Genomic DNA, 24,899 nt, shown 5'->3' on the forward strand with positions numbered 1-24,899 from the left:
CTCAAAGAGGCAAAAGTGACTGTTTTTAGTACACTTTTGTCTTGAAGGGGGAATTGCCTACTCCCTGTTGATTTTTGCTGAAGGATGTCAATGAATGAAATGTAGGTCTAAGTGAGACCTGCATAGAGGTTTTTGTTTTATGTCTCTAAGGCATTCCTACTGGAAGTTACAGGCAGTTTTGTCTGAGTTTTCTTCCTAGGGGGCGCTAGAGCGCAATTTAGAGTTTAGGTGTTGGGTTTTTTTATTAGATCACAATTTTTGCCAGTCCTAATGTGTGTGTCCAGTTTGGTGAGTTTTGAAGCATGTTAAGGGGGTCAAATTACAGCTCAAAGAGGCAAAAGTGACTGTTTTTAGTACACTTCTGTCTTGAAGGGGGAATTGCCAACTTCCTGTTGATTTTTGCCTGAGGATGTCAGATTATGAAATGTAGGTCTAAGTGAGACTTACATAGAGGTTTTTGTTTCATTTCTCTCCGACCTTCCTAGTGGGAGTTACAGGCGGTTTTGTCTGTGTTCTTTCCTAGGGGGCGCTAGAGCGCAATTTAGAGTTTAGGGGTTGGGTTTTTTTATTAGATCACAATTTTTGCCAGTCCTAATGTGTGTGTCCAGTTTGGTGAGTTTTGAAGCATGTTAAGGGGGTCAAATTACAGCTCAAAGAGGCAAGAGTGACTGTTTTTAGTACACTTTTGTCTTGATGGGGGAATTGCCAACTTCCTGTTGATTTTTGCCAGAGGATGTCACATTATGAAATGTAGGTCTAAGTGAGACTTACATAGAGGTTTTTGTTTCATTTCTCTCCGTCCTTCCTAGTGGGACTTACAGGCAGTTTTGTCTGTGTTCTTTCCTAGGGGGCGCTAGAGCGCAATTTTGAGTTTTGGGGCTAGGTTTTTTTATTAGATAGCAATTTTCGCAGGTCCTGATGTGTGTGTCAAATATGGTGGGTTAAGTGGGTCAAAATTACAGCTCAAAGAGGCGGCCGGTATAATAATAATAAAGAATAATAATAAAACCTTACAATTTCAATAGGTTCCTTCTGTCCCATTGTAAAAGGACTCCCGTTGGGATTCCTTTGACAATGGGCCATGCGGGCCCTAATTATTCCAACATTGCATGCTTGGATAGAAAAAACATTGTTTAAATTGCAGTGGTGTTTCTTAAAGGTGTATGCTACAATTCCATTCATCATTTGCTCCTCTCCTTAGACTGTGTACGATGAGTGGTTCATCACCATGTACAACCTGGTGTACACAGCTCTCCCAGTCCTCGGTATGAGTCTCTTTGACCAGGTACGCATCATATTGCACGCTCATAATCTTTCATTTCCTCCCTTTAACCCAGTGGTTCTCAAACTTTTTTTGTCATCCCCCACTTCGGACAAGGGGGAGTTTTCAAGCCCCACCTGCCCCCATCGCCCCAGCAGAACGCTAAGGCCAAGCTTAACATTTTCAAATTTATCGAACATCAAGTAACATCAAGTTTTATACATTCAAACTCAATAACATAAAATAAAATCAAGTTCAATAATAAATAAAATAACTGTGCAGCTGTGGTATAACTTGCATCAAGTTCAATGTCAAATAAAATAACTTGCATCAATTCAATAATAAATAAAACAAAAGTGTTATAACTTGCATCAAGTTCAATAATAAATCAAAAAAGTGTTATAACTTGCATCAAGTTCAATAATAAATCAAAAAAAGTGTTACAACTTGCATCAAGTTCAATAATAAATCAAATAAAAGTGACGGCGTGGCGAAGTTGGTAGAGTGGCTGTGCCAGCAATCGGAGTGTTGCTGGTTACCGGGGTTCAATTCCCACCTTCTACCTTCCTAGTCACGTCCGTTGTGTCCTTGGGCAAGACACTTCACCCTTTGCCTCTGATGGCTGCTAGTTAGCGCCTTGCATGGCAGCTCCCTCCATCAGTGTGTGAATGTGTGTGTGAATGGGTAAATGTGGAAATAGTGTCAAAGCGCTTTGAGTACCTTGAAGGTAGAAAAGCGCTATACAAGTATAACCCATTTATCATTTATTATCATTTAATTTAAAAGTGTTATAACTTGCATCAAGTTCAATAATAAATCAAATAACTTGCATCAAGTTCAATAATAAATAAAACAAAAGTGTTATAACTTGCATCAAGTTCAATAATAAATAAAACAAAAGTGTTATAACTTGCATCAAGTTCAATAATACATCAAAAAAAGTGTTATAACTTGCATCAAATTCAATAATAAATCAAATAAAAGTGTTATAACTTGCATCAAGTTCAATAACAAATCTAATAACTTGCATCAAGTTCAATAATAAATGAAAATAAAAGTGCCACTTTGCAATCTTTGCCAAAAAAAGGAGGACAGGGCAAGTGAACATGAGTTTTACAGTACTCCAGCATTAGTGGCTGCAATGAGCCTGTTTTGCACTGCACAGCTTTTCAAATGGGGGTTGCAGGCTTGACACTGCCACTGTTAAAACCTCATTGAATTCGGGGCTGAGCTGCCTTGACGCGAGTGTTTCCCGGTGAATGACACATTGTGTCCAATGCGCATTTGGCGCAACCCTCTTTATTAGAGCCTGCAGCCTGTTTCTTGACTTTGCCATGCGCGCCATCAGAGCAAAAGCCCACACAGTTTTCCCATTTAAGGTCGTGTTCTTTGAGGAAACTGTCCATTATCTTGAACAGCTCATCAGCAGTGGCTCTATTTTTGATGTATTTGCAAAACAGCAAATCCTCGCACAGTGACTCGCCATTCACAAAGCTTCCGCATAGCCCCGCCCCCATTAGTTACTGTTGCTATGTCAGTAAACTTTCGCTCCTATTTACATTTATCTTTATAGCGGATTTCACAGACAGAATCACAAAGTGATTTACAGTGTGTATAGAAAATGAAAGCATAGTAAAAAAAAAAATCAAAGAATATAATAATAAAAAAATAAAACAAATCAAAGTGAAATTTCCTCCCGTTCCTCGCGCCCCACCTGTCATGTCTCTATTCCCCACCAGTGGGGCGCGCCCCACACTTTGAGAAACGCTGCTTTCACCCAACTTTGTGTTTCTGCAGGACGTGAATGACCGCTGGAGTTTCCAGCATCCTCAGCTTTACTCGCCGGGGCCTCTGAACATTTACTTCAACAAGAAGTCTTTCATCCGTTGCATGGCCCACAGTTGCTACAGCTCCCTCATCCTCTTCTTCATCCCCTGGGCGGCCATGCACGGCACGGTGCGAGATGACGGCAAAGACATCGCGGACTACCAGTCCTTCGCTTTGCTGGCGCAGACGTGTCTGCTTGTGGCGGTCGAAATTCAGGTGAGGGGACTAGTGACCAGGTATCATCACAACTAGAGATGTCCGATAATATCGGACTGCCGATATTATCGGCCGATAAGTGCTTTAAAATGTAATATCGGAAATTATCGGTATCGGTTTCAAAAAGTAAAATGTATGACTTTTTAAAACGCCGCTGTGTACACGGACGTAGGGAGAAGTAGAGAGCAGTTGCGTCTCCCAGTCATACTTGCCAACCCTCCCCATTTTCCCGGGAGACTCCCAAATTTCAGTGCCCCTCCCGAAAATCTCCCGGGGCAACCATTCTCCCGAATTTCTCCCGATTTCCACCGAGACATCAATATTGGGGGCGTGCCTTAAAGGCACTGCCTTTGCGTGCCGGCCCAATCACATAATATCTACGGCTTTTCACACACACTAGTAAATGCAAGGCATACTTGGTCAACAGCCATACAGGTCACACTGAGGGTGGCCGTATAAACAACTTTAACACGGTTACAAATATGCGCCACACTGTGAACCCACACCAAACAAGAATGACAAACACATTTCGGGGGGAACATCCGCACCGTAACACAACATAAACACAACAGAACAAATACCCAGAACCCACCTACTCAGTGGCCTAGTGGTGAGAGTGTCCGCCCTGAGATCGGTAGGTTGTGAGTTCATACCAAAGACTATAAAAATGGGAGCCATTACCTCCCTGCTTGGCACTCAGCATCAAGGGTTGGAATTGGGGGTTAAATCACCAAAAATGATTCCCGGGCGTGGCCACTGCTGCTGCTCACTGCTCCCCTCACCTCCCAGGGGGTGAACAAGGGGATGGGTCAAATGCAAAGGACAATTTTCGCCACACCTAGTGTGTGTGACAAACATTGGTATTTTTTTGTTAACATCTTATTGAGGTATTAACATAATAGTGTGATCATTTAGGACCAAAACACTTAAAACAAGTAAAACACTCCAACATAAAATCTGCTTAGTGAGAAGAACGATCTTATCAGACAGAAAATAAGCAAATATCACCCTTATTTGAGATAATTAATCTTACTTAGATTTCAGTTTTTGCAGTGTACTTGTTCAACAGCCATACAGGTCACACTGAGGGTGTCCGTATAAACAACTTTAACACTGTTGCAAATATGCGGCACACTGTGAACCCACACCAAACAAGAATGACATACACATTTGGGGAGAACATCCGCACCGTAACACAACATAAACACAACAGAACAAATACAGAGAACCCACTTACTCAGTGGCCTAGTGGTGAGAGTGTCCGCCCTGAGATGGGTAGGTTGTGAGTTCAAACCCCGGCCGAGTCATACCAAAGACTATAAAAATGGGAGCCATTACCTCCCTGCTTGGCACTCAGCATCAAGGGTTGGAATTGGGGGTTAAATCACCAAAAATGATTCCCGGGCGCGGCCACTGCTGCTGCTCACTGCTCCCCTCATCTCCCAGGGGGTGAACAAGGGGATGGGTCAAATGCAGAGGACAAATTTCGCCACACCTAGTGTGTGTGACAAACATTGGTAATTTTTTTTAATACCTTATTGAGGTATTAACATAATAGTGTGATCATTTAGGACCAAAACACTTAAAACAAGTAAAACACTCCAACATAAAATCTGCTTAGTGAGAAGAACGATCTTATCAGATAGAAAATAAGCAAATATCACCCGTATTTGAGATAATTAATCTTACTTAGATTTCAGTTTTTGCAGTGTACTTGTTCAACAGCCATACAGGTCACACTGAGGGTAGCCGTATAAACGACTTTAACACTGTTACAAATATGCGCCACACTGTGAACCCACACCAAACAAGAATGACATACACATTTCGGGGGGAACATCCGCACCGTAACACAACATAAACACAACAGAACAAATACCCAGAACCCACCTACTCTGTGGCCTAGTGGTGAGAGTGTCCGACCTGAGATCGGTAGGTTGTGAGTTCATACCAAAGACTATAAAAATGGGAGCCATTACCTCCCTGCTTGGCACTCAGCATCAAGGGTTGGAATTGGGGGTTAAATCACCAAAAATGATTCCCGGGCGCGGCCACCGCTGCTGCCCACTGCTCCCCTCACCTCCCAGGGGGTGAACAAGGGGATGGGTCAAATGCAGAGGACAAATTTCGCCACACCTAGTGTGTGTGACTATCATTGGTATTTTTTTTTTAAATATCTTATTGAGGTATTAACATAATAGTGTGATCATTTAGGACCAAAACACTTAAAACAAGTAAAACACTCCAACATAAAATCTGCTTAGTGAGAAGAATGATCTTATCAGACAGAAAATAAGCAAATATCACCCTTATTTGAGATAATTAATCTTACTTAGATTTCAGTTTTTGCAGTGTACTTGTTCAACAGCCATACAGGTCACACTGAGGGTGTCCGTATAAACAACTTTAACACTGTTACAAATATGCGCCACACTGTGAACCCACACCAAACAAGAATGACAAACACATTTCGGGAGAACATCCGCACCGTAACACAACATAAACACAACATAAACACAACAGAACAAATACCCAGAACCCCTTGCAGCACTAACTCTTCCGGGACGCTACAATATACACCCCCGCTCACTCCCACCTCAAAATGTTGGCATTTTTTTTCATAACTTGAGTTGATTTATTTTGGTAAACCTTGTTACATTGTTTAATGCAGGGGTCACCAACCTTTTTGAAAGCAAGAGCTACTTCTTGGGTAGTGATTAATGCGAAGGGCTACCAGTTTGATACACACTTAAATAAATTGCCAGAAATAGCCAATTTGCTCAATTTACCTTTAACTCTATGTTATTATTAATAATTAATGATATTTACACTTAATTGAACGGTTTAAAAGAGGAGAAAACACGAAAAAAAATGACAATTACATTTTGAAACATAGTTTATCTTCAATTTCGACTCTTTAAAATTCAAAATTCAACCGAAAAAAAGAAGAGAAAAACTTTAAAAAATTATTTATGGAACATCCTTAGTAATTTTTCCTGATTAAAATTAATTTTAGAATTTTGATGACATGTTTTAAATAGGTTAAAATCCAATACACTTTGTTAGAGTATATAACAAATTGGACCAAGCTATATTTCTAACAAAGACAGATCATTATTTCTTCTAGATTTTCCAGAACAAATATTTTAAAATAAATTCAAAAGACTTTGAAATAAGATTTAAATTTGATTGTACAGATTTTCTAGATTTCCAGAATATATTTTTTAAATTTTAATCATAATAAGTTTGAAGAAATATTTCACAAATATTCTTTGTCGAAAAAATAGAAGCTAAAGTGAAGAATTAAATTAAAATGTATTTATTATTCTTTACAATAAAAAAAAAAAACTTGAACATTGATTTAAATTGTCAGGAAAGAAAAGGAAGGAATTTAAAAGGTAAAAAGGTATATGTGTTTAAAAATCCTAAAATCATTTTTAAGGTTGTATTTTTTCTCTAAAATTGTCTTTCTGAAAGTTATAAGAAGCAAAGTAAAAAAAATTAATGAATTTATTTAAACAAGTGAAGACCAAGTCTTTAAAATATTTTCTTGGATTTTCAAATTCTATTTGAGTTTTGTCTCTCTTAGAATTAAAAATGTCGGGCAAAGCGAGACCAGCTTGCTAGTAAATAAATACAATTTAAAAAATAGAGGCAGCTCACTGGTAAGTGCTGCTATTTGAGCTATTTTTAGAACAGGCCAGCGGGCTACTCATCTGGTCCTTACGGGCTACCTGGTGCCCGCGGGCACCGCGTTGGTGACCCCTGGTTTAATGCATCCAGCGGGGCGTCACAACAAAATTAGGCATAATAATGTGTTAATCCCACCACTGTATATATCGGTATCGGTTGATATCGGAATCGGTAATTAAGAGTTGGACAATATAGGATATCGGCAAAAAAGCCGTTATCGGACATCTCTACTCACATCCATTAGGGTTTTTATGTCACTGCTTTATGAAAGCCCCGATTTTCAACAGTTTTATTGCGATATGTTACGTATGTGCATTTACAAAAACGGGAAAACATTCCAGTTGTGTCTAGACACCTATTACTGGACAGCTGTGAACCAGTTCTTTATGTGGGGCAGCCTGGCAGTCTACTTCGCCACCACCTTCACCATGCACAGCAACGGCATGTTCCTCATCTTCACCTCTGCATTCCCCTTCATCGGTGAGTTTCTGCTACTTACGGATGTTGTTTTATGTGTACATGAATAGATGGACTAATACACAAACCTAACACCAGGGAATTTGTCACGTTGTGTAAATGGTAAATAAAAACAGAATACAATGATTTGCAAATCCTTTTCAACTTATATTCAATTGAATAGACTGCAAAGAAAATATATTTAACATTGGAACTGGTAAACGTTGTTACTTTTTGCAAATATTAGCTCATTTGGAATTTGATGCCTGCAACATGTTTCAAAAAAGCTAGCACAAGTGGCAAAATAGACTGAGAAAGTTGAGAAATGCTCATCAAACACTTGAATCGAAACATCCCACAGGTGAACAGGCTAATTGGGAACAGGTGGGTGCCATGATTGGGTATAAAAGCAGCTTCCATGAAATGCTCAGTCATTCACAAACAAGAATGGGGCGAAGGTCACCATTTTGTCAACAAATGCCCGAGAAAATTGTTTAAGAACAACATTTCTCAACCGGCTACTGCAAGGAATTTAGGGATTTCACCATCTACGGTACGTAATATCATCAAAAGGTTCGGAAAATTAACATTGAATGCCCTTAGGCGGTACTGCATCAGAAAGCGACATCAGTGTGTAAAGGATATCACCACATGGGCTCAGGAACACTTCAGAAAACCACTGTCAGTAACTACAGTTGGTCGCTACGTCTGTAAGTGCAGGTTAAAACTCTACTATGCAGAGTGAAAGCCATTTATCAACAACACCCAGAAACGTCGCCGGCTTTGACATAGGGAAGGGCGATACCACACTTTTAGGATTCGATACGATACCGATACTTTTTCTTGCATTTTCATCGATACCGATACCGATATCGACACCAATAATTTCCTATTGGCAATATTTTGTCAGTCAAAAATATTATTACTATTGTTATTATTTAAGACAAATCACAAGACAAATACAGACCATTTATACCACATTTATTATGGTCAATATATAATAAAAGTCAAATTAAAATAAATAACATAAATATGAAAAATAAATTAAATATTACATATAATAATAACTATATATTATATATAATAATAATTAAATATTAGGGCTTTCCAATTAACAGTCAAATCCGAATTGCAAGAAGCTGCAGTTATTTTTTAAAGTTTGAGTTTGAGTTTGAGTTTATTTGGAACATGCAAGCATACAACATGATACATCACAATTTCCAGTTTCTTTTCAACACGTTCGAAAAGGAGTAGGAAGATGCAGAGCTTATTTAATCCTACCCCTTTTCTTTACATAACAGTTGCAAAACTTTTTGTTCACTTCCTGTTCACAATTTTTTCACAATAAACTCCATAAGTAATCACAATAAAAATAAATAAATAAATAATAGTAAGAATTTAATAATAATAATTGGTGAAGTAAGTCATATTTCATATGATGAGATAAATAAGATGACTTTAAGAATGAACGAATGGATGGATGAAATAAATTGAGAATGTTTGTCATGGTTCTTCTTCTTTGTACTTTGTAAACACTTTAAGTTTGAAGAGTTTCTTGAAGTGTATCATATTAGTACATTGTTTGATTGCTTTGCTTAATCCATTCCATAATTTAATTTTATACACTACCGTTCAAAAGTTTGGGGTCACATGTAAATGTCCTTATTTTTGAAGGAAAAGCACTGTACTTTTCAATGAAGATAACTTTAAACTAGTCTTAACTTGAAAGAAATACACTCTATACATTGCTAATGTGGTAAATGACTATTCTAGCTGCAAATGTCTGCTTTTTGGTGCAATATCTACATAGGTGTATAGAGGCCCATTTCCAGCAACTATCACTCCAGTGTTCTAATGGTACAATGTGTTTGCTCATTGGCTCAGAAGGCTAATTGATGATTAGAAAACCCTTGTGCAATCATGTTCACACATCTGAAAACAGTTTAGCTTGTTACAGAAGCTACAAAACTGACCTTCCTTTGATCAGTTTGAGTTTCTGGAGCATCACATTTGTGGGGTCAATTAAACGCTCAAAATAGCCAGAAAAAGAGAACTTTCATCTGAAACTCGACAGTCTATTCTTGTTCTTAGAAATGAAGGCTATTCCACAAAATTGTTCGGGTGACCCCAAACTTTTGAACGGTAGTGTATATATATATATATAATAGTTTGTGATATAATTAGCAATTAATGAAATATGAAATAGGCTAATGTTTTCGAAATGTAAGAAATCATGTTACAGATTAAAACCAAAATCACATTCAATCATATATTCAAGATTTTCTTGGGAAAAAATAAAACTGTAATGCAAAGATGAAGAATCTCCAAATTGTATCTCTTTCTTATCTTGTTTTAAATACTCAAGCAATTTTCAACTAGCAGTAAATTCCCCTGTGTGGAAATTATTTGAATTTAGGATAATAATTTAAACAAAAATATTCAGTAAACATTACTAAAAAAAAAAAAAAACAATGCCTGTTTTAAGTCAACAATTGGACAACACTGGATATGCCTGGCTGCATCGCTACAGTCGGCTGGCTGTGCGGGTGTTGCACGTTGACCACGCTCATTGGCTGTCTCCTGTCACGTGACTGGGCCGGCTCTATACTCTGCCAGGTGTCCCAGCACATTAAGTAAGTCATCAAAAACATCGGAAAGTCATGCTTGCACCCCCCACACGCCGTTTTTTGGTTTATATCGATACTTTTTTCAGAAAAGTGATGCCAAATGAGTAGCGTGTGAGTATCGATATATCGATACCACAGGATCGATACGCACATCCCTACTTTGACATTGACTTCTCGTGTTTGCGTGTGCAGGTACGGCAAGAAACTCTCTGAGCCAGCCTAACGTGTGGTTGACCATATTGTTGACAACCCTCCTATGCAGTCTGCCCGTGATAGCGTTCCGATTCATTGTCATCCAGCTGAGACCCACCATCAATGATAAGGTATTACAGTCCTCATTGGTCCTTGGAATAATGACTTTTTGTCCAAAGGCTGATTCTCCACTTTATCCTTTAGTTCACTGTTTGGTCCTCTATCAGTGACGATGGTATCAGTATAGTATACTCGTATAGTATACAGCAGGGGTCTCAAACCTTTTTGAAAGCAAGAGCTACTTCTTGGGTAGTGATTAATGCGAAGGGCTACCAGTTTGATACACACTTAACTAAATTGCCAGAAATAGCCAATTTTGCTTAATTTACCTTTAACTCTGTTATTATTAATAATTAATGATATTTACACTTAATTGAACGGTTTAAAAGAGGAGAAAACACGAAAAAAATGACAATTAAATTTTGAAACATAGTTAATCTTCAATTTCGACTCTTTAAAATTCAAAATTCAACCGAAAAAAAGAAGAGAAAAACTAGCTAATTCGAATCTTTTTGAAAAAATTAAAAAAATAATTTATGGAAAGTCATTAGTAATTTTTCCTGATTAAGATTAATTTTTACAATTTAATGACAAGTTTTGAATAGGTTAAAATCCAATCTACACTTTGTTAGAATATATAACAAATTGGACCAAGCTATATTTCTAACAAAGACAAATCATTATTTCTTCTAGATTTTCCAGAACAAAAATTTTAAAAGAAATTCAAAAGACTTTGAAATAAGATTTAAATTTGATTCTACAGATTTTCTACATTTGCCAGAATTTTTTTTTTGAATTTTAATCATAATAAGTTTGAAGAAATATTTCACAAATATTCTTCAGAAGCTAAAATGAAGAATTAAATTAAAATGTATTTATTATTCTTTAAAATAAAAAAAATAAATTCACTTGAACATTGATTTAAATTGTCAGGAAAGAAGAGGAAGGAATTTAAAAGGTAAAAAGGTATATGTGTTTAAAAATCCTAAAAATCATTTTTAAGGTTGTATTTTTTCTCTAAAATTGTCTTTCTGAAAGTTATAAGAAGCAAAGTAAAAAAAAAAAAAGAATTTATTTAAACAAGTGAAGACCAAGTCTTTAAAATATTTTCTTGGATTTTCAAATTCTATTTGAGTTTTGTCTCTCTTAAAATTAAAAATGTCGGGCAAAGCGAGACCAGCTTGCTAGTAAATAAATACAATTTAAAAAATAGAGGCAGCTCACTGGTAAGTGCTGCTATTTGAGCTATTTTTAGAACAGGCCAGCGGGCTACTCATCTGGTCCTTACGGGCTACCTGGTGCCCGCGGGCACCGCCTTGGTGACCCCTGTTCTATATGTTATAGTTATTTGAATGACTCTTACCATAATATGTTACGTTAACATAGCAGTTGGTTATTTATGCCTCATATAACGTACACTTATTCAGTCTGTTGTTCACTATTCTTTAGACATTTTAAATTGCCTTTCAAATGTCTATTCTTGGTGTTGGCTTTTATCAAATACATTTCCCCCAAAAAATGCAACTTATACTCCAGTGCGTCTTATATATGTTTTTTTTCCTTCTTTATTATGCATTTTCGGCCGGTGCGACTTATACGGTACCCTCTCTGTATGAGATGGCTCCTTCTGCTGCTAAATGTGGACTCTGTGTGTCCTGCAGGTGAGACATAAGTTACGTAAGGAGGCCCTGCCAGCTCCGCCTCCTCGCCGTCCTCCCACCAGGAGAATCAGCACCCGGCGCTCGGGCTACGCCTTCTCCCACGCTCAGGGCTACGGAGACCTGGTGACGTCTCGGAGGTTCCTCCTCAAGCGTCCCCTGAAGGCTCGGACCGCTTTGTTCCAACAAACCGAGTCGCCTCTGGCTCAGAACCAGCCTCAACATTACCGCAGCATCGCGGAGGAGCCGGCGCAGCCACGCTTCCACGAGTGACGTCAACCAGTTTGTGGTCTCGGAGGTGACGCCATGTGTGGTTCTGGCTTTTATTTGACTGTCAAGTTTAAATGCACTTTCAGGGAATTATGCTGACTTCATGCTTGGTTGTCCTGCAAAGTATCAATCAACACAGATTATTGTTCTTTTGTAAAAGTTATCCATTTTTCTAGTGTATCTCTTTAGATAGATAAGTACAAAACCCAAAAGCAGTGAAGTTGTCACGTTGTGTAAATGGTAAATAAAAAGAGAATACAATGATTAGCAAATCCTTTTCAACTTATATTCAATTGAATAGACTGCAAAGACAAGATATTTCATGTTCACACTGAGAAACTTCTTTTTGTTTTTTTGCAAATAATCATTAACTTAGAATTTAATGGCAGCAACACATTGCAAAAAAGTTGTCACAAGGGCATTTTTACCACTGTGTTACATGGCCTTTCCTTTTAACAACACTCAGTAAAGGTTTGGGAACTGAGGAGACACATTTTTGAAGCTTCTCAGGTGGAATTCTTTCCCATTCTTGCTTGATTTACAGCTTAAGTTGTTCAACAGTCCGGGGGTCTCCCTGGTGGTATTTTAGGCTTCATAATGCACCACACATTTTCAATGTCTGGACTACAGGCAGGCCAGTCTAGTACCCGCACTCTTTTACTATGAAGCCACGTTGATGTAACACGTGGCTTGGCATTGTCTTGCTGAAATAAGCAGGGGCGTCCACGATAACAACATATGTTGCTCCAAAAGCTGTATGTACCTTTCAGCATTAATGGCACCTTCACAGATGTGTAAGTTACCCATGTCTTGGGCACTAATACACCCCCATACCATCACACATACTGCCTTTTACACTTTGCGCCTAGAACAATCCGGATGGTTCTTTTCCTCTTTGTTCCTGGAGGACACGACGTCCACAGTTTCCAAAAATGAAATGTGGACTCGTCAGACCACAGAACACTTTTCCACTTTGCATCAGTCCATCTTAGATGAGCTCGGGCCCAGCGAAGCCGGCGGAAGTTTCTGGGTGTTGTTGATAAATGGCTTTGGCTTTGCAGAGTAGAGTTTTAACTTGCACTTACAGATGTAGCGACCAACTGTAGTTACTGACAGTGGGTTTCGGAAGTGTTCCTGAGCCCATGTGGTGATATCCTTTACACACTGATGTCGCTTTTTGATGCAGTGATCGAAGGTCACGGGCATTCAATGTTGGTTTTCAGCCTTGCCGCTTACGTGTAGAGATTTCTCCAGATTCTCTGAACCTTTTGATGATATTACTGAGCGTAGATGGTGAAATCCCTAAATTCCTTGCAATAGTTGGTTGAGAAATGTTGTCCTTAAACAATTTGCTCAGGCATTTGTTGACAAAGTGGTGACCCTCGCCCCGTCCTTGTTTGTGAATGACTGAGCATTTCATGGGAGCTGCTTTTATACCCAATCATGGCACCCACCTGTTCCCAATTAGCCCGTTCACCTGTGGGATGTTCGAAATAAGTCTTTGATGAGCATTCCTCAACTTGCTCAGTCTTTTTTGCCACTTGTGCCAGCTCTTTTGAAACATGTTGCAGGCATCGAATTCAAATATTTGCAAAAAATAACAAAGTTTTCCGGTTTGAACATGAAATATCTTGTATTTGCAGTCTATTCAATTGAATATAAGTTGAAAAGGATTTGTTGTATTCTCTTTTTATTTACCATTTACACAACGTGACAACTTCACTGCTTTTGGGGTTTATAAAAGCCAGTCAGTTAGCCCTAAGTCATTTATTGGGACTTTTTAAATAGATACATTCATGTATTGTCATCCATACTGTTATGTGTGTTGTGTGCTCAAGGTAGAATGTTGTACCTTTTTAATTAAAATGTCGTTGTTTTTTAGTTCCATTGCCATTGTCAAGGAAAGTTTTACATATTTGCTCTAAATGTGTTTTATTTAACTGTTGACAAGATTATTTAGACGCATTGGAATGTTAATGTTGCAATGATTTGTTTATTCATCTCACAAACTGTATGTACCTCCTCCATGTGGGAGCTGTCACTGGTCGAGCAAGTTGCAGTGTTACTCTAACGCCGCCAGAGGGGAGTGTTTTATTTTTTTTAAACGTCAGTTTGTACTGTAAATGTAATATCCTTAAGTGTGAGGAAAGTCTGATGACTTTTTATCAAACAATGTAATTTTTTTTTACTTTAAAAAAAAAAGGTTTGAAGTAACAATTCCTTTATTCCCATCATTTTAATACAAATAAACTAAATGCACTACAAACGTGACACCCGTTCTTCATGAATAAAAAGGTGAAAAAAATGACTTTTTTTAAATTTTTGACAAACTTTTAATGACCAAATGATGTGATTAGTCATTTACAGCAGTGTTTTTAAACCACTGTGCCGCGGCGTGAGATACAGTCTGGTGTGCCGTGGGAGATGATCTAATTTCACCTATTTGGGTTAAAAATATTGTTTGCAAAGCAGTAATTATAGTCTGCAAATGATGTGTTGTTGTTGAGTGTCGGTGCTGTCTAGAGCTCGGCAGAGTAACCGTGTAATACTCTTCCATATCAGTAGGTGGCAGCAGGTAGCTAATTGCTTTGTAGATGTCGGGAACAGCGGGAGGCAGAGTGCAGGTAAAAAGGTGTCTAATGCTGAAACCAAAAATAAACAAAAGGTGAGTGCCCCTAAGAAAAGGCATTGAAGCTTAGGGAAGGCTATGCAGAACCAAACTAAAACCGAACTGGCTACAAAGTAAACAAAAACAGAATGCTGGACGACAGCAAAGACTTACTGTGGAGCAAAGACGGCGTCCACAATGTACATCCGAACATGACATGACCATCAACAATGTCCCCACAAAGGAGGATAAAAACAACTGAAATATTCTTGATTGCTAAAACAAAGTAGTTGCGGGGAAATATCGCTCAAAGGAAGACATGAAACTGCTACAGGAAAATACCAAAAAAAGAGAAAAAGCCAGCAAAATAGGAGCGCAAGACAAGAACTAAAACACTACACACAGGAAAATGGCAAAAAAAAAGTCCAAATAAGTCAGGGTGTGATGTGACAGGTGGTGACAGTACACCTACTTTGAGACAAGAGCTATAATGATGCATGCTTGGTTATGCTTTAAAGTCAACTGAGTTTCGTTTTTTAATGATTTCTGCCTCCGGATTATTTCAACGCAAAAAATGTGCCTCAGCTCAAAAAAAGTTGAAAAAAACTGCCGTACAGAATGTTTTTAAAAGTGGTTATTGTTATGGTAATTGTATATTTGTGGCCCTGCTGGGATAAGCTCCAGATCCATGGACCAGTGAACACAACAAACCGTCGAAAATGATGGATGGTCTCAGTCAGGTGTGTCAAAACTAGGGATGTCCGATAATGGCTTTTTGCCGATATCAGATATTCCGATATTGTCCAAATCTTTAATTACCGATACCGATATCAACCGATACCGATACATACAGTCGTGGAATTAACACATTATTACGCCTAATTTGGACAACCAGGTATGGTGAAGATAAGGTACTTTAAAAAAAAATGAATTAAATAAAATAGGATAAATAAATTAATTCTTGAATAAAAAAGAAAGTAAAACAATATAAAAACAGTTACATAGAAACTAGTAATTAATGGAAATGAGTAAAATGAAGTGTTAAAGGTTAGTACTATTAGTGGAGCAGCAGCACGCACAATCATGTGTGCTTACAGACTGTATCCCTTGCAGACTGTATTGATATATATTGATATATAATGTAGGAAGCAGAATATTAATAACAGAAAGAAACAACCCTTTTGTGTGAATGAGTGTAAATGGGGGAGGGAGGTTTTTTGGGTTGGTGCACTAATTGTAAGTGTATCTTGTGTTTTTTATGTTGATTTAATAAAAAAAACAAAAATTAAAAAAAAAAAAAACACGATACCGATAATGAAAAAACCGATACCGATAATTTCCGATATTACATTTTAACGTATTTATCGGCCGATATTATCGGACATCTCTAGTCAAAACCTTTTCCCCCAACTAAACAATCAAAGAATGAGTGGGCTACTTTATTTTGATATGTTTTTCATTTTGTATGAGCTTTAAAAAAAAGAAATCGATCCACCTTTTTTTAAACTTATTATTCTTGCTTGGTGTTTAAATGTATTTTTGGAATATGCTGCACGCCAATTAAATGTCCCATACGGCGCCTGAGCCCCACACCCTTGTTCTACTGTATCTGTGCAAATACTGTAAACCTCTTTGATTCTTTTCAATCATAATATTTTTATCATCAATTGGCTCTATTCATTTTAAATGTCAATATTCTAGGATATATATATATATATATATATATATATATATATATATATATATATATATATATATATATATATATATATATATATAATATATATATATGTATATATATATATATATATATATATATATATATATATATATATATATATATATATATATATATATATATATACATATATATGTATATATATATATATATATATATATATATATATATATATATATATACATATATATGTATATATATATATATATATATATATATATATATATATATATATATATATACATATATATGTATATATATATATATATATATATATATATATATATATATATATATATATATATATATATATATATATATATATATATATACAATTACGTGAATAAAATCACTAATAAAAGTAAAACAATCATCACAAAAATGAATGAATATAATAGTGTACATAAAATATTGTGTACAAATAAGTGTTTTTATCCTGTATTTGATAGAAGATACAAATATAAATTAATCTGTGGCAGCACGAGAAAAAGATATGTGCAAGTTTCACTTTTGCATCTCATTGCCAAAACTGTGGTGCATTCAAGGACCCTCTATTAAACAGCGGTGCCACTAGTTTTTGAAGACATATGCACTAATAATATAGTCCTAGCAATACTCATGTAGAGTATTATGATTCGTATTTTCCATGGATGATCATCTTGCTTGTAATCAACTAATCTACTCAACACTATAGTCAAGTTGAATTCGACACATTTATAATAAGTGAATAATGAAAGATGATATGATTATCTAACTACATATCTGAGACATTGTTTTTCTAATTTGATACTTTTTGAAAAAAATAAATAAAATATTTGTTATTTTTTAAACAAGACATAATTATTAAGTGGGTTATGTAGAATAAATCCTAGATATGTTAATCCCATTTTTTTTTTTTAATAAAAAAAACCTACTTACAGTTTTTACATGTATTTTAAAAAGCTGGTTTCAACCAAGTCCATGCAATAAGCAGGGGCGTCACTAGCTTTTTTTTAAAAAACACCAAATTATTTAGGGGGGCTTAAGAACATTTTAGGGGGGCTTGAGCCCCCCTAAAATGTGCCTAACAACGCCAATGAGTAGACCCATAATAAATTCATAAAAGAAGCAAACTTTATGAATGTTTTTTTTGTGAGTAACAAGTATGTGCTCCGATCACTACATCACACAAAAATAAGAGTTGTAGAAATGATTGTAAACTCCAGACAGCCATGACATGATGTTCTTTACAAGTGTATGTACACTTTTGACCATGTGACACACCCAAGAAGCCACAAATAGCCCAAACATTTGTTTTGATGGCATCACAGTATTTTATACCATAAGCCAGGGGTCACCAACGCGGTGCCCGCGGGCACCAGGTAGCCCGTAAGGACGTTCTAAAAATAGCTCAAATAGCAGCACTTACCAGTGAGCTGCATCTATTTTTTAAATTTTATTTATTTACTAGCAAGCTGGTCTCGCTTTGCCCGACATTTTTAATTCTAAGAGAGACAAAACTCAAATAGAATTTGAAAATCCAAGAAAATATTTTAAAGACTTGGTCTTCACTTGTTTAAATAAATTCTTTTTTTTTTTTTTACTTTGCTTCTTATAACTTTCAGAAAGACAATTTTAGAGAAAAAATACAACCTTAAAAATGATTTTAGGATTTTTAAACACATATACCTTTTTACCTTTTAAATTCCTTCCTCTTCTTTACTGACAATTTAAATCAATGTTCAAGTAATTTTTTTTATTTTTTTTATTGTAAAAAATAATAAATACATTTTAATTTAATTCTTAATTCTTAATATTTGTGAAATATTTCTTCAAATTTATTATGATTAAAATTCAAAAAAAATTATTCTGGAAAATCTAGAAAATCTGTAGAATCAAATTTAAATCTTATTTCAAAGTCTTTTGAATGTCTTTTAAAATTTTTGTTCTGGAAAATCTAGAAGAAATAATGATTTGTCTTTGTTAGAAATATAGCTTGGTCCAATTTGTTATATATTCTAACAAAGTGCAAATTGGATTTGAACCTATTTAAAACATGTCATCAAAATTCTAAAATTAATCTTAATCAGGAAAAATTACTAATGATGTTCCATAAATTGTTTTTTTTATTTTTTCAAAAAGATTCGAATTTGCTAGTTTTTCTCTTCTTTTTTTCGGTTGAATTTTGAATTTTAGAGAGTCGAAATTGAAGATAAACTATGTTTCAAAATGTAATTGTCATTTTTTTTCGTGTTTTCTCCTCTTTTAAACCGTTCAATTAAGTGTAAATATCATTAATTATTAATAATAACATAGAGTTAAAGGTAAATTGAGCAAATTGGCTATTTCTGGCAATTTATTGAAGTGTGTATCAAACTGGTAGCCCTTCGCATTAATCACTACCCAAGAAGTAGCTCTTGCTTTCAAAAAGGTTGCTGACCCCTGACATAAGCACAGTAGTCTTATAATACCTGCAATGTAAAAAAAATTTTTTTTAGTGTCATTACTGACATTTCACCGCTCCTTCCCAGAATGCCGTGCGGCGCCGTCAGCTGGCTCGTCATCCGCCAGTGAAGGTCAGCGTGTGATCCCCAGCATGTGTGTGTGTTATAAATAGCCTCAAACATCACACACACTAATACAGGCTTCTTCTTTTTTTTTTCACCCCCTGCGTCCAACCCGACGTTGGTTTGAGGGAGGAATTCCAGCCACGACGCGGTATCGACCCTTTGATATCGTTATACAATTTCCAAGGAGTCAAAGGTCAAGTGTCAGGCTGCAGCCCGGGTCAGGTTCTGTCAGACGAGGTGACACCACTTCAGGGGAATTCATGACTTGGCTAACTAACTTCTGCACGTCTGACTTCTAAATTACTAATCCTCGCCTCCATGGCGACAAATAAAGTATGTTTCTTACAAGTATCATTATCACTGCAGGACGAGGAATAGCTAAACATGCTTCACTACACACCGTAGGAGGATACAATAGCTCACCGGCGTCACAATGTAAACAAACGCCATGGGTGGATCTACACCTGACATCCACTGTAATGATACCAAGTACAGGCACGTATCTCGTCGATACTACTATGATTATGTCAATATTTTTTAACAACATCTTCTTTCGTTTTTCTAAAATTCATAATATGTTTATAAACTCAGTAAATACGTCCCTGGACGCATGAGGACTTAAATTAAGACCATTGTATGATCCTGTAACTACTTGGTATCAGATCGATATCTAAATGTGTGGTATCATCCAAAACTAATGTAAAGTACACACCGTAGGAGGATACAATAGCTCACCGGCGTCAGAATGTAAACAAACGCCATGGGTGGATCTACACCTGACATCTACTGTAATGATACCAAGTACAAAAGCGTATCTCGTCGATACTACTATGATTATGTCGATATTTTGTGGCATCACAACATCTTCTTTCGTTTTTCTAAAATTCATATTATGTTTATAAACTCAGTAAATACGTCCCTGGACGCATGAGGACTTAAATTAAGACCATTGTATGATCCTGTAACTACTTGGTATCAGATCGATATCTAAATGTGTGGTATCATCCAAAACTAATGTAAAGTACACACCGTAGGAGGATACAATAGCTCACCGGCGTCACAACGTAAACAAACGCCATGGGTGGATCTACACCTGACATCCACTGTAATGATACCAAGTACAGGCACGTATCTCGTCGATACTACTATGATTATGTCGATATTTTTTGGCATCACAACATCTTCTTTCGTTTTTCTAAAATTCATATTATGTTTATAAACTCAGTAAATACGTCCCTGGACACATGAGGACTTAAATTAAGACCATTGTATGATCCTGTAACTACTTGGTATCAGATCGATATCTAAATGTGTGGTATCATCCAAAACTAATGTAAAGTACACACCGTAGGAGGATACAATAGCTCACCGGCGTCACAACGTAAACAAACGCCATGGGTGGATCTACACCTGACATCCACTGTAATGATACCAAGTACAGGCACGTATCTCGTCGATACTACTATGATTATGTCGATATTTTTTGGCATCACAACATCTTCTTTCGTTTTTCTAAAATTCATATTATGTTTATAAACTCAGTAAATACGTCCCTGGACACATGAGGACTTAAATTAAGACCATTGTATGATCCTGTAACTACTTGGTATCAGATCGATATCTAAATGTGTGGTATCATCCAAAACTAATGTAAAGTACACAGCGTAGGAGGATACAATAGCTCACCGGCGTCACAATGTAAACAAACGCCATGGGTGGATCTACACCTGACATCCACTGTAATGATACCAAGTACAGACACGTATCTCGTCGATACTACTATGATTATGTCGATATTTTTTGACATCACAACATCTTCTTTCGTTTTTCTAAAATTCATATTATGTTTATAAACTCAGTAAATACGTCCCTGGACGCATGAGGACTTAAATTAAGACCATTGTATGATCCTGTAACTACTTGGTATCAGATCGATATCTAAATGTGTGGTATCATCCAAAACTAATGTAAAGTACACAGCGTAGGAGGATGCAATAGCTCACCGGCGTCACAATGTAAACAAACGCCATGGGTGGATCTACACCTGACATCCACTGTAATGATACCAAGTACAGGAGCGTATCTCGTCGATACTACTATGATTATGTCGATATTTTTTGGCATCACAACATCTTCTTTCGTTTTTCTAAAATTCATATTATGTTTATAAACTCAGTAAATACGTCCCTGGACGCATGAGGACTTAAATTAAGACCATTGTATGATCCTGTAACTACTTGGTATCAGATCGATATCTAAATGTGTGGTATCATCCAAAACTAATGTAAAGTACACAGCGTAGGAGGATACAATAGCTCACCGGCGTCACAATGTAAACAAACGCCATGGGTGGATCTACACCTGACATCCACTGTAATGATACCAAGTACAGGCTTGTATCTCGTCGATACTACAATGATTATGTCGATATTTTTTGGCATTACAACATCTTCTTTCATTTTTCTAAAATTCATATTATGTTTATAAACTCAGTAAATACATCCCTGGACGCATGAGGACTTAAATTAAGACCATTGTATGATCCTGTAACTACTTGGTATCAGATCGATATCTAAATGTGTGGTATCATCGAAAACTAATGTAAAGTACACAGCGTAGGAGGATACAATAGCTCACCAGCGTCACAATGTAAACAAACACACATGGGTGGATCTACACCTGACATCCACTGTAATGATACCAAGTACAGGAGCGTATCTCGTCGATACTACTATGATTATGTCGATATTTTTTCACAACATCTTCTTTCATTTTTCTAAAATTCATATTATGTTTATAAACTCAGTAAATACGTCCCTGGACGCATGAGGACTTAAATTAAGACCATTGTATGATCCTGTAACTACTTGGTATCAGATCGATATCTAAATGTGTGGTATCATCCAAAACTAATGTAAAGTACACAGCGTAGGAGGATACAATAGCTCACCGGCGTCACAATGTAAACAAACGCCATGGGTGGATCTACACCTGACATTCACTGTAATGATACCAAGTACAAAAGCGTATCTCGTCGATACTACTATGACTATGTCGATATTTTTTCACAACATCTTCTTTCATTTTTCTAAAATTCATATTATGTTTATAAACTCAGTAAATACGTCCCTGGACGCATGAGGACTTAAATTAAGACCATTGTATGATCCTGTAACTACTTGGTATTAGATCTATATCTAAATGTGTGGTATCATCGAAAACTAATGTAAAGTACACAGCGTAGGAGGATACAATAGCTCACCAGCGTCACAATGTAAACAAACACACATGGGTGGATCTACACCTGACATCCACTGTAATGATACCAAGTACAGGAGCGTATCTCGTCGATACTACTATGATTATGTCGATATTTTTTCACAACATCTTCTTTCATTTTTCTAAAATTCATATTATGTTTATAAACTCAGTAAATACGTCCCTGGACGCATGAGGACTTAAATTAAGACCATTGTATGATCCTGTAACTACTTGGTATCAGATCGATATCTAAATGTGTGGTATCATCCAAAACTAATGTAAAGTACACAGCGTAGGAGGATACAATAGCTCACCGGCGTCACAATGTAAACAAATGCCATGGGTGGATCTACACCTGATATCCACTGTAATGATACCAAGTACAGACACGTATCTCGTCGATACTACTATGATTATGTCGATATTTTTTGGCATCACAACATCTTCTTTCGTTTTTCTAAAATTCATATTATGTTTATAAAGTCAGTAAATACGTCCCTGGACGCATGAGGACTTAAATTAAGACCATTGTATGATCCTGTAACTACTTGGTATCAGATCGATATCTAAATGTGTGGTATCATCCAAAACTAATGTAAAGTACACAGCGTAGGAGGATACAATAGCTCACCGGCGTCACAATGTAAACAAACGCCATGGGTGGATCTACACCTGACATTCACTGTAATGATACCAAGTACAAAAGCGTATCTCGTCGATACTACTATGACTATGTCGATATTTTTTCACAACATCTTCTTTCATTTTTCTAAAATTCATATTATGTTTATAAACTCAGTAAATACGTCCCTGGACGCATGAGGACTTAAATTAAGACCATTGTATGATCCTGTAACTACTTGGTATTAGATCTATATCTAAATGTGTGGTATCATCCAAAACTAATGTAAAGTACACAGCGTAGGAGGATACAATAGCTCACCACCGTCACAATGTAAACAAACACCATGGGTGGATCTACACCTGACATCCACTGTAATGATACCAAGTACAAAAGCGTATTTAGTCGATACTACTATGATTACATCTATATTTTTTATCATCACAAAATATTTTTTCTTTTAAATTCATTTTATATTCATAAACTCTGGAAATGTGTCCCTGGACACACGAGAACTTAAATTAAGACCATTGTATGATCCTGTAACTACTTGGTATCAGATCGATATCTAAATGTGTGGTATCATCCAAAACTAATGTAAAGTATCAAAGAAGAGAAGAATAAGTGATTGTTACATTTTAACAGAAGTGTAGATAGAACATGTTAAAACAGAAAATAAGCAGATATTAACAGTAAATGAACAAGTAGATTAATAATTCATTTTTTACAGATTGTCCCTTATAATGTAGACAAAATAATAGGTAGATAAATGACACAATATGTTACTGCATACGTTACTTACTACTAAAAGATAAGTTGTCTAGTATGTTCACTATTTTATTTAAGGACTAAATTACTGTCAGGTTCAAACACTGATGACATCTATTAAACAAGACAAGAAGCAAGGAATTAAACAGAGACAGAATTCAATTCAACTCAATTGAGGAGAAAAGCATAGACGTTGTACCCTTGCACAGTGTCACCGCGCTCTGACGATAGATTGTACGCCTCCTCTCTTATTTGGACTTTCCCTGATTACATGGCAACAGCTGTTTCTAAGGGAGGGGGGCCGTAAACAGCCATCGCCTTCGGTTACAAAACAGTTCAAAGAAAAGGTCGTAAAACAGTTGAAAAGAAAAGGTGCCTGGTGGGAGGTCAGGTCCTGCCTCCTCTCTGCTTTGTAGATCTCGGGTCAAGATAAAATCTTCCTGTGGATTACAATAGAAGAAAGAAACCGACGCCTTCATGTCACTTCCCATCCTACACAGTGGAGTTTTACAAGCCTTCTGCTTGGTAGGATCAAAGACAGCTTTTGTCTGCTCGCCGGGAACTCATTGAAACACAAAGTTTTGTGATAACTTAGATACAATTATTCTGACAATACAATAATAAACATGTTTCATGTACCCTAAGATTTTTTGTTAAAATAAAGCCAATAATGCCATTTTTTTGTGGTCCCCTTTATTTAAAAAAAGAACCAAAAAGTATCGAAATAATTTTAGTACCGGTACCAAAATATTGGTATCGTTACAACATTACACCATACCAATATTTTGGTACCGGTACCAAAATGTATTTCGATACTTTTCGATACTTTTCTAAATAAAGGGGACCACAAAAAAATGGCATTATTGTCTTTATTTTGACAAAAAATCTTAGTGTACATGAAACATATGTTTATTATTGTAATTTAGTCCTTAAATAAAATAGTGAACATACTAGACAACTTGTCTTTTAGTAGTAAGTAAACAAACAAAGACTCCTAATTAGTCTGCAGTAACATATTGTGTCATTTATACACCTATTATTTTGTACACATTATGAGGGACAAGCTGTAAAAATAGATTATTATTCTACTTGT

The 24,899-nt window shown here is 36.3% G+C and overlaps 1 protein-coding gene across 4 annotated transcripts in view; it reads left to right on the forward strand.

Moving 5' to 3' along the window:
* The window catches only part of LOC133638773 (phospholipid-transporting ATPase ID-like), a 56,780-nt gene extending 42,883 nt beyond the window's left edge, over nucleotides 1-13,897 (forward strand). For 3 of the 4 annotated variants that reach the window (XM_062031710.1, XM_062031711.1, XM_062031712.1), the window contains 5 exons: nucleotides 1,202-1,285; nucleotides 3,059-3,304; nucleotides 7,339-7,477; nucleotides 10,273-10,403; nucleotides 11,994-13,897. In XM_062031710.1, the coding sequence (XP_061887694.1) occupies nucleotides 1,202-1,285; nucleotides 3,059-3,304; nucleotides 7,339-7,477; nucleotides 10,273-10,403; nucleotides 11,994-12,263 (870 nt within the window). In that variant the 3' untranslated portion in view covers nucleotides 12,264-13,897. Of the gene's footprint in view, nucleotides 1-1,201; nucleotides 1,286-3,058; nucleotides 3,305-7,338; nucleotides 7,478-10,272; nucleotides 10,404-11,993 lie in introns of those variants that run through there. The other variant, XR_009823684.1, reaches the window with a different exon arrangement.
* The last annotated feature ends 11,002 nt before the right edge of the window (nucleotides 13,898-24,899 follow it).

This window comes from Entelurus aequoreus, linkage group LG21, assembly GCF_033978785.1.
Source record: "Entelurus aequoreus isolate RoL-2023_Sb linkage group LG21, RoL_Eaeq_v1.1, whole genome shotgun sequence".
Classification (NCBI taxonomy): domain Eukaryota; kingdom Metazoa; phylum Chordata; class Actinopteri; order Syngnathiformes; family Syngnathidae; genus Entelurus; species Entelurus aequoreus.